This window comes from Danaus plexippus (genome assembly GCF_018135715.1).
Source record: "Danaus plexippus chromosome 13 unlocalized genomic scaffold, MEX_DaPlex mxdp_15, whole genome shotgun sequence".
Taxonomy (NCBI): Eukaryota; Metazoa; Arthropoda; class Insecta; order Lepidoptera; family Nymphalidae; genus Danaus; species Danaus plexippus.
This window is the reverse complement of record NW_026869849.1, coordinates 4,334,493-4,349,860: the sequence shown is the minus strand read 5'-3', so window position 1 is coordinate 4,349,860 and position 15,368 is coordinate 4,334,493. Positions and strand designations below refer to the sequence as shown.

Genomic DNA, 15,368 nt, shown 5'->3' with positions numbered 1-15,368 from the left:
AAGTGTTTGCAATTTTTTTTTTACCAGTGCCATATAGCTTTAAAATTTAAATAAGTACCGAAGTATATGCGCCTAATATGACATCCATATCTACAATCTAAATTAACGAATATGTAAAATACTATTTCGTACGATATACAATTTAAAATTTTCAGACTTTTTTCGTTTAGCAGATCTTTTAAAAACATTGTCTTCGCTATATTTTATAAAACATACGAAGTTGTAACTTTCAGCATTTGCACAGGTATAAAAAAAAGGAAAACTTGATAAAACAGTTCCAACGTGTCTATTTGTCTTACAATTAGACAATATAATCAAATCAATCAATATTTGAATTAAAGAAAAGGAGATTGGTTTGATGAAATTTTTATTTCACCTGATATATCAAAATGTCGTTAAAAATGTAGACTTCAAAATATACCTTTCAAAATTATTATAAAGAGCATAAAATTATATCGTCTTTAAAAATAAATATGCATGACTGATGACAATGTTCGATATAAAAACCCACAAATTAGACCGTCGCGTCGGTGAGGTATATGATAACGTATTAAAAAAACTTAAATTTCAAACAATTTATTGACATTCTACAATATTTAGGGCATTACTGTGTAAAAACATAACTATTCTTCTTTACAATTCAGTTTTAATATGCTAACAAATTCACACTTACTCTGTATTTAAATATTCAATTTTCTAAGTGTTGTTTTAAACTACAACATGTGAATACAGTAAAGTTATTAGGAATATCTAATTTCTCTTATTGAATCACTACATACGAAGAAGACTTCGTAGAAAAGAAGTTTAATTGTGCCTATTTTTCGTTCCAATCGAATAACATTGGTTTTATAGAAAATAATAAATAATATTACAACATTCTTCTCTTTTTTCCCTTGATGTCATAAAATACAGTTATTACATTATTATTCTTTTAACCTCTATAAATAACTTTATACATATTAATACGCGTTTTTAACACTTAGTACAATAAATGTTAAGAAGTTAAAGTATTGACAACGGAATATAGAGTATAAAAATATTGCGTTCTTTAAAATTCAGTTCTGTAATTTTTGTGATTTTACGTATTAGGCAATTTTATTCGCAATCCGATTTCTTTTACAATACTCGAAAACATGGAACACTTTACAAATACAACCATTTGTATCCTTTACAATATTAAATAAAATAGAAAAATATTAAAAAAAAATATTATTTTAGTATTAATTGTAATTCAATGTGTTGTTACATGATAAAATCATATCTATACAATCACTCAAATCAAAAATATTTTTCTCATAAGCAATGATTTTCACATCCCGCAATTAAAATAAATCCAAATTACAAAAATAAAAATTACCACTAAAGTGAGTATTTGCAATTTGGCATTTCACAAATGAGGTAGAAATGATAATGTGGCACGTACATAGCATGCTGTGTGCATATTCTCTTTAAAATAAATTAATTGAAGATGTAACTAAAAAAAAAAATTGAAAATAATACCGATCTTACAATCCCTTTGAAACGACAGTTTCAAAAGTTAATACTATTTTATATTATCTATACGAAATGATGTTATTTTATAATATAATGATAACTATGAATTTGATTAGTTATACACTTTTACTCTAATTTGCACTATATAATTATTTATTTTATTATAATTTTAATATGTATCTTGTTATATTTTCCTCCAATATCCACATGTAACGTCTAAAAGCTTCATAAATATAACTTCAACATACAACAAAATAATCAACTGTCATGCAGTCATTTTGATCCACTTTTTATATTTTATTATTCATTAACAAAAACAAAATGGCGATAGAGGTTGGCAGTCTGGAATAAAATTGCTAAAAATTGCAAAATTTGTGTAACTTTATTATGCATATGTCAATTTTCTTCTTCAAAACCCTTATCAATAAATTTATAATAAAGTAAGATGAAAGTTTAGTACAATCTTCAGAAAGAGCAATTAAACTTTAACAAATGGGCGGATGAAGTGGACGAAATTTATAAGGTTTATAGATAAAAGTTCAAGTGATAAAGAGTAGCAAATAGATGGGAACAAAATATAATAATTATTAATTACAAAACATAAGAAACGCACTTAGGTATGTACGCATTAATAAAATAGATAGTCTGTTGCTAAATGATATGTTTTTAGTTTTCAGTCTTTAGAAAGTGTTGTGTTTTAAATTCACAACGGAGCAAATAAGTTATGTATTACGTATTACACTTGCATAATGGGAACCTAATGAAGAATTCATAGTCGGACTCGGAGCTTATGGTGCTTAATACTTAATCGTATTCATCTATCTACATTAGTTAATTAAACGGTACCCTCAGTACGAATTGGCATCAAAAGCTTTAGCACAGACTGTTTAAAGTTGTTCTGTAATTAATTTTTGTCGATATTTTTTACGATGAATATTGCTACCAAGGGTACTAGACTTTAAGCCACGTGTATACGTTTAAGACAAATTTAAAGACGTAATCGTCAACATTAGTTATTATTTCCAAATTTTGTAAGACATACAATTATACATTTTAAATGGCCCCAAGGTCAAAATAAATTTTAATATAATATTATTATTGCGATAAATTACTTATAAGCTCTTGTTTAAGAACAAGAACATCAAGCTTTGTAATATTAAAAATAGAATTGATATAGAATTATGAACCGAAAAATAATTTTATAAATCAGAGGTAAGGTAAAATAAACAAATAGCCTTGTTAATTCTGTAACCTATATCTTTTCATACAAATAGGTCAAGCGGAAATACACGGAATAGGTCGAGGCGATCTTTTTTAATCACAACTCGTAGATGATGGACCGCAGAAGTTGAACGTATACGTCCAAAGCAAAATTAACTTTCTTCTGTTCTCTAATGATAACAAGTTTATGACAGCTAATGTGTCAGCGCCACATAATTAAACAAAGTTATTTACATTACAGTAATCACACACATAATAAATTCTGATGGAAAATATATAATTAATTAATACATATCTTAACATGAATGTTAATATTAGTTGTAAAATGTGATTATTCATATGATTGCTATTAGATAAAAATGATATTGTAAATGTACATACAATGTCATTCTTATTATATTACGTATTAATATTTTCACTTTCCTTTAACATATAGACGTTAAAAATTGCAACAAACTCCAGTGTGATATACAGTTTTTATTTTTTATTTAAAGTTATTTCTTTTAAAAAAAATATAGTTTACTATACACTTCAAAGACTTTTTTACATGACGTAATTTATTTTATTAATTTTTATACTTTGCCGCCATAACTCTTTGACATTTTCTATCTTCGAAGAGGTTATCCAAACCCTTAATATTTTTTAAAAATAACTTAAGTACATTAGAATTCAGATACGATACCCTCATTTACCGATACAAAAATTATACATAGCTCACAAAGCATTCATTCTGTTAGAAAGTAAAATTGGTGTTGAGCATAAAACTATAATGTAATAAAATAAATATTGATAAAATACTTTGTAATAAAATACGAAAAATAGAATATAAAATAGATATTGTAGAATTTAGGAACATAGAGCAAAAGAATGTGCAGAATTCAGTGTTGTTACAAGTTCTTTAATCCCTTTAGGAACTTGAGCACCTTATATGAAGTAGAACCCTTTAGAGAGCATAGATAAAATATAACATAATAAAATGCATTATATGTATTGTAACATTTACCTAAAGAGGAGAAATGTTCGTACAGTGGTCCTTAATTGCACTTAAGAAAAGGGTAAGAAAATATTTCTATACAATACATAAAATTTATGCATTACTCTTATTCAGTTAATATGTATCAATAGTAAAATTATAGTTATTTAGTTAAAAACACACCAGGACACTTCACATTACAATCAATTTCAGAATATTAATATAACAAACAACATAGTTGTTACAAATTGTACTTTATAGTACCTACAACATTCTCTTTTTGAATATACATATTATTATAATTTTTTCGTTTGAACATTAACTGCTTTTAAAATATCCATCTGGATAACATTAATGATCCATTTTAGCACCTTATATTATATTAATTTTTCATATTATATATTTATCACATTTAAATTGCACATCCAGAGAACAGTAGTACACAAGAGAAGTAAATTAAATTAAAATTGTATGTGTATATAAAAAAAAGTTTCAAAAGTCAGTCACAAAACTTTAAGGTGTATATTACATGTAATGCTATCCCCCAGTACCATTAAAGTATTGAGCATGTTTTGTATAAGGAGCAGCAATATGGTAAGGTGGGGGTTGACCTCTCATGTATACAGTCTCTGAAAGTCCACTTGGACTATGTCGATGACTTACAACACTAGGTGTATTCGATGAAGCTGGCATAGCATCATATATCTCATACATATTATGACTAGATATAGGTTGTACATGTGGAAAGCTACCATCGTCGGATATGAGAGGTGTGTTTGTCATGCGATATGGATTTGTAGCATTTGTGTGACCAGTAGGTGAATAAAGCTCTGGAGATTGAGATTGAACATAAGTTGGACTTGATGCTGACATATCATATATGTTGCAGTTAGTTGATGCAGTTTGGTGCAATGCATTATAATGATTCGTATCAACATTGGGAGGGGGGTACATGTTATTGTAATTACACATATTAGGCATAGTTGTTGAACTAACCATGTGACTCACGGTATGGACTCTTGGGGCTGATAAATCCCTGCCTACATGGGGATGATAATTAAATACATCATAGTTTTTGGGGGGATAAATTTTTTCTGAACCACAAGGCAAGGCATCGCTTGTGTAGGTATTAGTGTGGTAATTGTTTTCTGGATGGCACACTGACTCTTTCCTTGCATACATGGGCTCAAAATGTGGTAAGTTATCAATCCTACACCTTGTACCATATGAGTTTTCATGAAATTGAGGACTCAGTATTGTTTCTTCTCTGGAGTGCCTTTCATGAGAACTAACACTTAGTCTCTGTATCTGATTACAAGTATCATCAGAACATTGATATGAATGCTCACCAGACATTGGATAATTTTTATTTTCATGTGCATGACTTCTGTAATTGTTAGACACTAACGAAGAACTGGATCTGGTGATTTCTTGCCGAGGAGAATATCTTTCATTCTGTTTAATGGCATAATGTGATGGACCTAATCCACAAGTGTCCACATTTTCATCTTTATATGATATGGTTTCAGTGTTATTATCAGAATATAAAGCATGATCCACACTCTTATATGTCTTGTCTTCCTCATAGTTTAAGTCTAAAGGCTTGTCATATGTATTTTCAGGTGGTAAATTATCATAGACAGATACTTTCATTGGATCTTGGACATTACAACTGTCAGGATTTATATTATTTATGTCAGTTTTGTTATCAGAAGCAAATCTCTGTTGCAAAGTTGGGGTTATTTTGGCAGCTTTGATATGAACTGCATTCTGCATAGGTGGGGGTACGTCCTGTGTGCCATCTTTATGAATATTTCGTGCATGTTTTGCCATAGCTCTTAATTCTTTTGGATAAGGTGTAGGTGCTCTTCTCAACTGGCCAGGCTTTTCATTGGTCTTTACAGCTGGTTTCATGTCCACAAAGCTTATATGACGAGGAACACTTTGTGCTTCTGACTTCACATTCTCCAATTTAATGTCAATGGGAGTTAAAGGCACTTGAGGGAAGAGGAAACAGGTCAGAACTTGTTCATAAGTATTTGGATCTACTTCAGAATGCATAGGCACTAATGGTTTGCTTTGATTTTCAGACAGCCAAAGGGCTACTAAGTTATCACAATTCAACAAGGATTGGGGAAGATAGCTCAATGAATTTCTTACCAAATTCAGAACCCTTAAAGAAGTTAGATGTCCAATTTCGGGTGGAATTTTTGTTAACTTGTTAGAACGGACTGACAGAACAGATAACTTTGCACAACTCCCAATTTCTGGAGGAATAACCCTTAACATGTTTTCATCAACATTTAAATATTGTAGTTTTCTCAAGAGACCAATGGAAGACGGTAGTTTGTCAATATAATTACTCATTAACATAAGCTCCTCTAAATTTTTTAACTGACCTATACTTTCTGGTATACTGTAAAGTCTATTATTGTCTAACTTTAGGGCTGTTAAATTACTTAACTGTCCAATAGTGTCCGGAAGTTGTGTGAGACTATTCACTGATAAAGTAAGATCTTCAAGACGGGAGCAGTAACCAATTTCAGGTGCTAACTCTTCAATCATATTATTGCTTGCTTCTAAGTGTATTAAGTTGTCCAATGGTTTGATGACGGCTGGAATTATTGTAAAGCTATTGCTATCAATCCAAAGTTCTTTTAACTTGGAAAATCTTCCAATTACCTCAGGAAATTGTTGAAATTCATTTTGACCTATATCTAATCTTAAAAGGTCAGTTGATCTTGACAATGACTTAGGAAGGATCATAAGATAATTATCCCTTAGTTCCAGTATTCGTAAATTTGCGAGACGGCCAAAGTTACCAGGAAGATACTCTAGATATGTATCATTTAAATATAAATCTTGCATTGCTATTAAGTTCGTGATAGTTTCTGGTAATTTTTCTAATGGATTTACACTAAGATCTAGAAACATCAAATTTTTTAATGATTTCATGTTATCCGGTATGGATGCTAAGGTGTTCCTACTTAGGTTCAAATGCTGTAAGTTAACCAACGACGATATGGCTGTGGGGATAGCCTGAAGCTCATTGTCACTCAGATCTAAATACTTTAAGCCATGACACATAAAAAGCTGACGCGGTAATTCGGTGATACGATTGCTTTGACATAATAGCGTTTCGAGAGTCCTCTCGTAGACAAACACTTCCGTCGGCACATCCGTTAATGAATGGTGAGAATAATCTAATTCCACTATATCTTCTACACCAGGTCTAACACAACACAAAAAGTCGAATGGCATTTTTCAACTAAAGCTACACTACACTTCACTAAAATCGAACAAATTGATAAAAGAATATTTAACCCACATTAGGATTTTTCACATTACAACGTCTGACATACTAAATGTTTTGGTAGCAAATACTTTTACATTTAATGCATATGCTAGGATTTCCACTCTAACTCTTAAAAAGTGACTACTTTTTAACAATAATAAATACAACTGGAATGAATCACAATATATTCATCTGATTCACCTTCCCCTCCCGAACATAGATAAAAAACTTTGAAGGTTTTGTATAGTTGTCAAAGTCAAAATTGGAGTAGAAATTGAAATATCAATATGAAATTGCGCGAAGGTTTTCATTATCATTATTGAACATGAATATAACGGTAAAAAGGATAAAAAAAGTACACCTTCGTTCTATTAAATAAATAAAAGTTACCAAAGAATAAAGAACATCTTTATAACCGCTGCATTATTTAGCAAAATAATCTCCTTAATGATTTACAAAGATATAGTTGTCGTTAAAAATATACATTTATTATCGTTCAGCTCCTACAACAAGTTATTCATTTATTAAACTTAATAGTAAGTAGTTACTTAAGTATGTATTCTTCAAAACACAACTGTTTTATGGCTCTTATGAGTGCTGGTTCAGCCCATATTATTAGTATCTACCTACCTAATTGATCAATGGCACTAATAATCGACGATTGATGTAACCTGTTCAATGTAAACATTTATTATTACAGTATCTCTTATGTTTGCATTTAATTGAATTTGTGTTGTTTTAGATCTACCAACATATGTAGTTCCTAATTGTGACTTCAGTCGAGACCGTTACATTTTATTTCATTCAAAAATTAATCCCGGATCGTGTCTCCTCCATTCTACACGACACTGGCAGAATATACTGTGCATGTCTTTGCACGGATGAAGGCCATATTATTAAAAAAAAATGTTAACAATATGACACTTCAGTTCTGACAAACACAATATACAGGTTTTGAGTTTTGACGTTTAATTTAAAATTAGACACTATTCTGGTACAGTTTTAATTATTTATATTAATGAATTCATTATAGTTAAAAATGAAAAACACCGCTTTCAAAGTATTTCATAGAGGAAAATATTTTATATCAATCAAACGAGGCTTTGAAGAAGCTAAAAAGGATATAACGATTACTGTTGAAAAACTTTTTGAAAACGATTCATTGGTTTGTTGATTTTAAGTTAAACCACGTTCTCTTTATTGTGTACAACATATTTCTAAAAGTGTTACTGTAATAATTTTCAGAGGCTTATCTTATCGGACGAAGAAGATTCAACATTTCTATACAGAATTTTATTAACAAGATGCGACTACGAAGAACTGAAGAAACAACAAGGACTTCTTATAGATTTCGACAATTTTCCGTCACAAGTAGTTAGATTACTGCAACAATGTGCTTCAAATAGCATGTAATAATTAAGTTAAAACACTTTTTTCATATTATTAAATCCTTTGTTATTTAAACTGCTAACAAGGATAATCCTAACATATATGTCATCCGGTTTATGTTTAAGGTTCCTGATACTTCAACTTGTTACACCAATTCTCTACAACTTTGAAGTTGTAGAACATAATGAATTTAAAAGACTTGTACATTTATCGCTCAAAACACAACCGGCAAACGACACTGAACTCAAGCAACACATGGCTGACACAATTGTGGAATTAAAAGTATTGAAAGTGATATAATTTTATACATTAGTGACTTAGTATAAAATTTTATATTTATTAAATTTTTCAGAAAACACTTATGACACTAAAAAGTTCATCATCAAGTAATGAAATGATGTGGAGCGAAAAATGTACAAAATTAGAGTCAAAACTTCATGATTTAAGTCTGAATTTGACTAAAATTGAAGAAGAAAAGTTGAGACATGAAATAGAATATAAAGAAAACTTAAAATTAGAAAAAGACAGGCTCGTACAAGTATGAAATATGTATTTATGTTATACTTTAATTTATTATTATCCTTCAAATGATTTTTTTCTCTGTATTTAGGAGAAAATTCAGTGGCAGAAACAAAATGAGGCGCACACAAATAACTTACTAGCTGCGTCTCAAGACAATTTAAATAGAAAAGACAAACATATAGAGGAACAAAACCACAAAATAAAACAATTGAGGGACAAAATATCACAAATTGAAAATCAGTTAAGGTATTCCAAGATTTACATATGTAGTATTTTCATAATTTAATTTCTGACCAATTGTTCTTTCTAAGCTTATTCATATCTTTAACCTTCTAGAATATGCAAATTTCATTTTATTTCATAGATATTGCAGATGATAATTTCTTATTCTGTCACTGAATTCCATAATCAAAAAAAAGTTTTAAAAAAATCGAAAAAAAATTATTTTTTTTTGCAGTCAACAATATTATGTCAGACTGCTGTTCAAAGTATATGCCTTGATAATATTCTTAGATTGTATTTCAAAAAAGACCAATATGATTTTTTTTTTTAACTGCCATTGGTATTTCTAAATATAACCCTTTAGAAGATGTGTCTCAGTTGTTTGAGAAACTATTGTTTTAATAAAATAATATTTGTTTTCCTTACATTTTTGTGAGCCAATTACTTTTGAATATAATTTTTATAACCACTATATATTTTCAGTGAAAAGATAAACAGGTCCAATTATCTGGAAAAGGAATTACAAAGAATTCATATAGAAGTTTCCACATTGAGCTCTAGAAATTCAACTCTGGAGAGAGAGGTCGTTGACAAAGAAAAACTTATTAACCAGATGAATTCAAATTGTACATATTTAGAAAAGGTATGATGAATGAAACTTCTTGATATAGTTTAATATATTATTTCTATGAGATATTTAAATAATTAATGTCCTGTTTCAGACAGTCAAAGATAATACGAATGTTATAAAAGAATTAAATGAAAATATTCAAGCATTGAAAAATGAAAAGGTAAGTGGATCATTTAGCAAAACAATCCATTATAAAAATAACTAATAAATATTTGCTGTTTATATTATTACAGAGTAATCTTGAGAGGAGACTAAGCCTTAGCGAATCGTTAGCAAATAAAAACACAGAAGCAGCCCAATCCACTACAGAACAATTGCTTAAAGCCAATCAAATTATCACCAAACAAAATAATGATCTTCTTGAAATTAAAGATAAGGTAACATTATAGAGTATCAATATTCACATGTCACTGTTATCAATTTATTTAATTTATAAATTTTATTAGCTTCTATGCAGAACAGCAATAGCGTTGGAACAGGAAAAAGTTATAGAAGGAAACATTAAAGAAATTGAGGAACTCAAAATAAAAATAAAATCCAGTTCAGAGGAAATTGAGAAGATCAAAAGTGAACTTGACGCGTTTAGAGAAATGTATAATAAAAATGAGGAAGCATTAAAAGATCGTGATGAGACTATAAAAAATAACAATATGGGTACTTAAATTGCTACATGATTTTACGTATTATGTTCTTAGTTTCATATAAAAAATCTCTATATTTTTAGTGATCCAATGGCTACATAAGAAATTAGAAGGCAATGGAATGGGAAGAAATGATCATCCTCATAAGAGCAGCTCAGATTTTCAATCTGCAACATCAACACCTTATTTTTTACAAAAAAATGTACAGAACTGTTCTCAAGAAACTGATGAATCAATTAATTTTTATGCTACATCTAAATTGTATGTATTGTCTTACAACTCGAATTTACTGTTCATTTAAATTTTTTTCTTTAATTTATTGTTTATTATAGATCCAGTGTGGAAGATAGCCCTAAACCTTCCGCTCCAAATAAAAAAGGCTTGGATCCGAAGTATTTAAAACCAGCCACTGAAGGAAATAGAATACAAAAAAAGGGTAATTTAATTTAGAATTGGCTTTGACCTTGACATGCTGTGTAAGGTAGTTTTTGGGTCAAAAATAATATCTCCTTTTCCAAGACCTGCTATACACAAGTTATTCAAATTAACTAATTTACTCACCATTGAAATCATATCAATGTTACTGATATACCATTTCATACTATGTTATAAGTATTATTATGAAAATATAGAATTTGTAATTATTGAAGAAAATTATTTTTTTACAGATTGTTCCAGAGAAGCTGCTAATGTTCAGAGTAAATCTGGAAAAGAAAATAAACATGTTGATTTACCGAAGGTTGATTTTAGAGAAAAAAAGTCTTCAAGACCAACGACGTATCGAGCTACGCCAGTTTCGGCATATTTTCCATAACATTAAATATTATATTTATAGCTTAGTTGAAATGTATTATCTATTTTTTATTAAAAATTTTAAAACAATTGCTTAACTACGAGTTTTATTTTAATTCTCATTAACAATTGTTGTAGTATTTTATTATTACGATATCTTAGTTGTTAAACAAGAAGGACTTTATATAAGTTTATAATGGTATGTTATAATAAAGTTTTATTATAGATAATTATATTCTTAGTTTATAATTATCTATTAATAAACTAACTTTTGGTATTCTGTATAGGGTGTCTGCAGTCTGTCATACGTCAAATTCGCGCCGAATTTTATCTTTATAAGCCGTTTTAACTTTAAAGTTTTGTAGAAAACATTACTATTTGGTTCAATTTTTGTTAAATGTGTAAATTGCCTTACAGTCTTTAAATAAAACGTGATAGGTAGTTTTATAAATTAAGTTTCGACTTAAGCAAAATGTGGAATGGTAAATATCTAATTGGAAATAATTTTTTTTTTATTTAACCAAATTGTAAAAATAGAATAATGTATCTTCGTACATAATCTAATGTATATTATATTTATTTGTTCAGATCAATCGAGAACTGATGGTGGATTCTTCAACAGTCAAAACGAATTTGGAAATGTAACTAACACTCCCAACCAAAGGCAAAAGTCTGTAAGAATACGATTTACAGAATATTTTTATAAATATCCATTTATTACAAATTCGTTTAAAACTAATCCTTTAATTATTCGTTGTCATCTTTAAATTTGTCTTATTTATATAATCAACAAGTTAACTATTAAAGTTTGGCTTATTTTTATAGGCGAGACGTGCTTCACGCACTGCCCCAATTGTTATTAAACAGGCTTTAAATTGTGGGGACGAAGGAATTAAAATATGGGGCACAGAAATACAAATTGTGTCAATTGTTGCTCGTGTTCAAAATATTAGAGAACAAAGTACCAAAATCACATACACAATACAAGATATAACTGGTAGGATGAAAGCTGTTCTCTGGTTAGAACAAGAATCAATGGATGAAAATGTAAGAGAACTTTGAAACATCTTTATTATATGTGTAATTTATAAAATAATGCAAAGCTAACCTGAATATTTCACAGGATCAGTCAACACCCAAAGTTCATGTTAATGATTACATACAAATTTACGGCAATGTTAAAACCAATAAAGGTAGAAAGGTTCTGATGGCATTCAAAATTATGCCCATAACTGATGTCAACGCCATTACATTCCATTACTTGCAGTGTCTCAACAACAAACTTAAGTTGCAACCTGGTATGAAAAAGGTAAAAACTACATATTAATTTACACAAATAGTGTTTTTTTTTAGTCAAATCAGGCATTTCCAATATATGAAAATTATAATACCTGTTATGTTGCATACTACAGCTGTCTGTTATATTTAGGTTATTAGTCCTTTAAAATTTTCTTACTTAAATAGGTTTTTTGTACTCCACAAATAACTAGAAACCATATTAAGAATTATTATTGATATAAAATTTCAACAGTATATAGGTAACATTAATATTTAGTAAAAAATTATACTAATTTTATAATCATCTTCTGTACAACAGGGAATTAAGTATGTAGATATTGAATCTGTTTCTTTCAGGATGTGGAACCTATTGGTAATAATTCTTCGATGATGGGTGGATTGCCGTCCAACTCGATGGTAGGAATGAATGATAACATGTCATTCAATGGATTGAATGTCCGTCAAGTGATGGTCTACAAACTGATATCATCGGCTGCATCAGACCAGGGTATAAGCAAGCAGGAATTGCTATCGAACTTGAGGGATCGTATGACTGAAGTTGAACTGGAGTGAGTATGAATATATATAAGATTTTTTGTATTATTTCTTAATTAATAGTCTGAAGAGAAGTTTTTCCAATTATTTAATTATAAGGTGTAAAAGTGTTGAATAATTTTTTTCATCAAAAGTAAAACAATACATCCCTTTAAGAAAAATTTTATGACCTAGGTCTATAAAATTTCAGCAAGTCAATTTCCGAATATTACAGATACTTATATATACAGATCTAAATATAAGTGATAATACAATATTTTTTAAATTCTTTGACATTCTATATGTTTAGTACATGTGGAATAAATCAAATTACTGTCTTACATTTGACTCACATTTTAGTCATTGCAAGAGAAAGAAATAATAGTTCAATCCCAGAAAACATTTTTCATTTAAAGAGTTTTAATTAACACTCATTACCGAATTATTCAATATTGACAATCTCTTTCAAATATATATATATATTGACTTAATGTAAATATCAGAGAAACAATAAACACTAGTTTAATTTTTTCTTAAATTATTGATAACTTATCTTTCATATAAACAAAATGATATTATTTTTTTCTCATTCACAGGAATATTCTGGAATTCATGTGCAACGAAGGTCATACTTATTCAACTATTGATGAAGAGCACTTCAGGGCTACTTAATACAAACAATACTATTTCACAAACTATTTTTTTATACATTACTGAAATAAAGATGAAAGTGTAAAAAAAAATGTTTTATTACAAAACATAAATAAAATATTGTTTCCTTATTATGTAATACATTGAGATATATTTAGATCCTTATAGTTCATCTCGTACAGATTTGTTTTTAACATCGGGTTTCTTCCCTGGATAAGTTTGGCTTTCAAGCTGTACATCTTTGAGTTCGTCTTGATCAGTAAGATACTCCTTTGCGGTCCAAGCTTGGGAACCATCTTTAAACATAAATATAGCTCTGTCATCATCTATGAGATACCTGTAACACAGTAAAACTGGTTATGACATAGAAATATTCATAGGAAATTAAACAACTAAAACAGCAATATACATTTTCAATAAATAAGGGATTGGTTATGCCATCTCAAATAAACTAACTCATTTTTATTTATACTGTGTGCTAGAAGTTACCTCTCTGCTTGTATATGAGCACTCCAAAGACCAGACTGCCATATCTTAGTCAACTCTTCGGTCCTGTGTCGAGTTGGTTTGTTAGCAACAGTTACAAACATCATTACGGTTTGTCCCTTTTTTGTTGCTTGTAGCACTGATTCAGGATTAGACATATCCAACTTAGTTAAATCAAGAGATGGTGGCTTACGCAAGTGTTCCGGTAATTCGTCCTCAGGTAAGGGATCTTCGTCTTCTTCCCATTGATCGAAGAGACTAGACGTGAAAGTCTCATGGTTAGATAAAGTTAAGATCTTATTAATTATAAGTGATAATAATTACCGTTCCATATCAGCATCGCTGAAGTCCCGTATATCTTTCTTAGCCCACGCCGGCTTTTCCTCGTCATTGTATTTTTTAGCCGAAGTTAAGGTAACACAAACTAATATTATTAAATACAGACACTTCATATTTTTAGGTATAAACCCAAGATAGCTAAATATATATTAATGACGAAATTTTTTCTACAGTGTTTTGAATCGATTGCAGCTTTTCACTGAATTTACTTATTATTCGTTGCAGTCTCTTCTACATATCTGAATACAGAAAATTTGTATTTTTAAAGAGATGAATTAACTAGAAAAAAAGCAAAATGGAATGTGTTAGGAAGCTAACTGTAATTGCAAGGAACTTGTTGTTTCAACGCGGCTGAAATAAATTTATAAAAATGAATGACAAGTGGTAGTTGACAGTTAATACAAATTAATCCGGTAAAGTGAAATTATATATTTTTTATTTGTGTGGAAATAACGTCCCACCACTAAACAATAAATTTTTATTTACGTAATATTTTATTTCTTTAAAATTTAAAATAACAGAGATTTACTGTAAACATATATACACATATTCATATAGTTTAGAAACTTTCTCCTCTTTGAAACAGTGAAAATATAGTTTACTACATTTTCACTGTTTTTCTTCAATCTGGATAACGTCTACTGTAGAGAGTAAAATTTTCGAAAGCATTGTCGCAGCTGTTCCTGTAGGTAGAGGAAAAGGGATATGATAGAATTTTGTAATCAGTGACATAACTTAAAACTTTCGTCCCCACAATAGTATTTGTTTCTACAATACCAAGAATGAAAACGTCATGATTTAAAAAATTAAGGTTTTAAAACCATAAGTTAAACTAGTAAACGTCATCGGTGTACGTCAACATTTAATGTCAACTGTCATTACCATTTGAACTTGAAAGTC

General features: G+C 29.2%; 4 protein-coding genes across 4 annotated transcripts; 2 read left to right on the top strand and 2 right to left on the bottom strand.

Moving 5' to 3' along the window:
- Nucleotides 1–560: 560 nt before the first annotated feature.
- LOC116770022 (leucine-rich repeat-containing protein 1-like) lies at nt 561–7,190 on the bottom strand. Its single transcript, XM_032661352.2, has one exon. It carries the CDS (start codon nt 6,947–6,949, stop codon nt 4,226–4,228), a length of 2,724 nt encoding a protein of 907 aa, XP_032517243.2. The 5' UTR covers nt 6,950–7,190; the 3' UTR covers nt 561–4,225.
- A 725-nt stretch (nt 7,191–7,915) lies between these two features.
- Nucleotides 7,916–11,278, top strand: LOC116770169 (spindle assembly abnormal protein 6 homolog). The gene is made up of 13 exons (XM_061527821.1): nt 7,916–7,934; nt 8,017–8,148; nt 8,229–8,392; nt 8,498–8,654; nt 8,725–8,910; nt 8,983–9,140; nt 9,600–9,759; nt 9,839–9,907; nt 9,981–10,124; nt 10,194–10,401; nt 10,472–10,649; nt 10,721–10,824; nt 11,057–11,278. The coding sequence occupies exons 2-13, from the start codon at nt 8,023–8,025 to the stop codon at nt 11,200–11,202; spliced, it is 1,800 nt and encodes a 599-aa protein (XP_061383805.1). The 5' UTR covers nt 7,916–7,934; nt 8,017–8,022; the 3' UTR covers nt 11,203–11,278.
- A 205-nt stretch (nt 11,279–11,483) lies between these two features.
- LOC133320205 (replication protein A 32 kDa subunit) lies at nt 11,484–13,730 on the top strand. Its single transcript, XM_061527804.1, has 6 exons — nt 11,484–11,662; nt 11,769–11,854; nt 12,006–12,227; nt 12,304–12,489; nt 12,816–13,027; nt 13,589–13,730. Exons 1-6 carry the CDS (start codon nt 11,653–11,655, stop codon nt 13,662–13,664), a joined length of 792 nt encoding a protein of 263 aa, XP_061383788.1. The 5' UTR covers nt 11,484–11,652; the 3' UTR covers nt 13,665–13,730.
- Nucleotides 13,724–14,860, bottom strand: LOC116770168 (LDLR chaperone boca). The gene is made up of 4 exons (XM_061527805.1): nt 14,787–14,860; nt 14,454–14,707; nt 14,133–14,387; nt 13,724–13,980 (listed from the first exon to the last, which is right to left on the bottom strand). The coding sequence occupies exons 2-4, from the start codon at nt 14,579–14,581 to the stop codon at nt 13,806–13,808; spliced, it is 558 nt and encodes a 185-aa protein (XP_061383789.1). The 5' UTR covers nt 14,582–14,707; nt 14,787–14,860; the 3' UTR covers nt 13,724–13,805.
- Between the last annotated feature and the right edge of the window lie 508 nt (nt 14,861–15,368).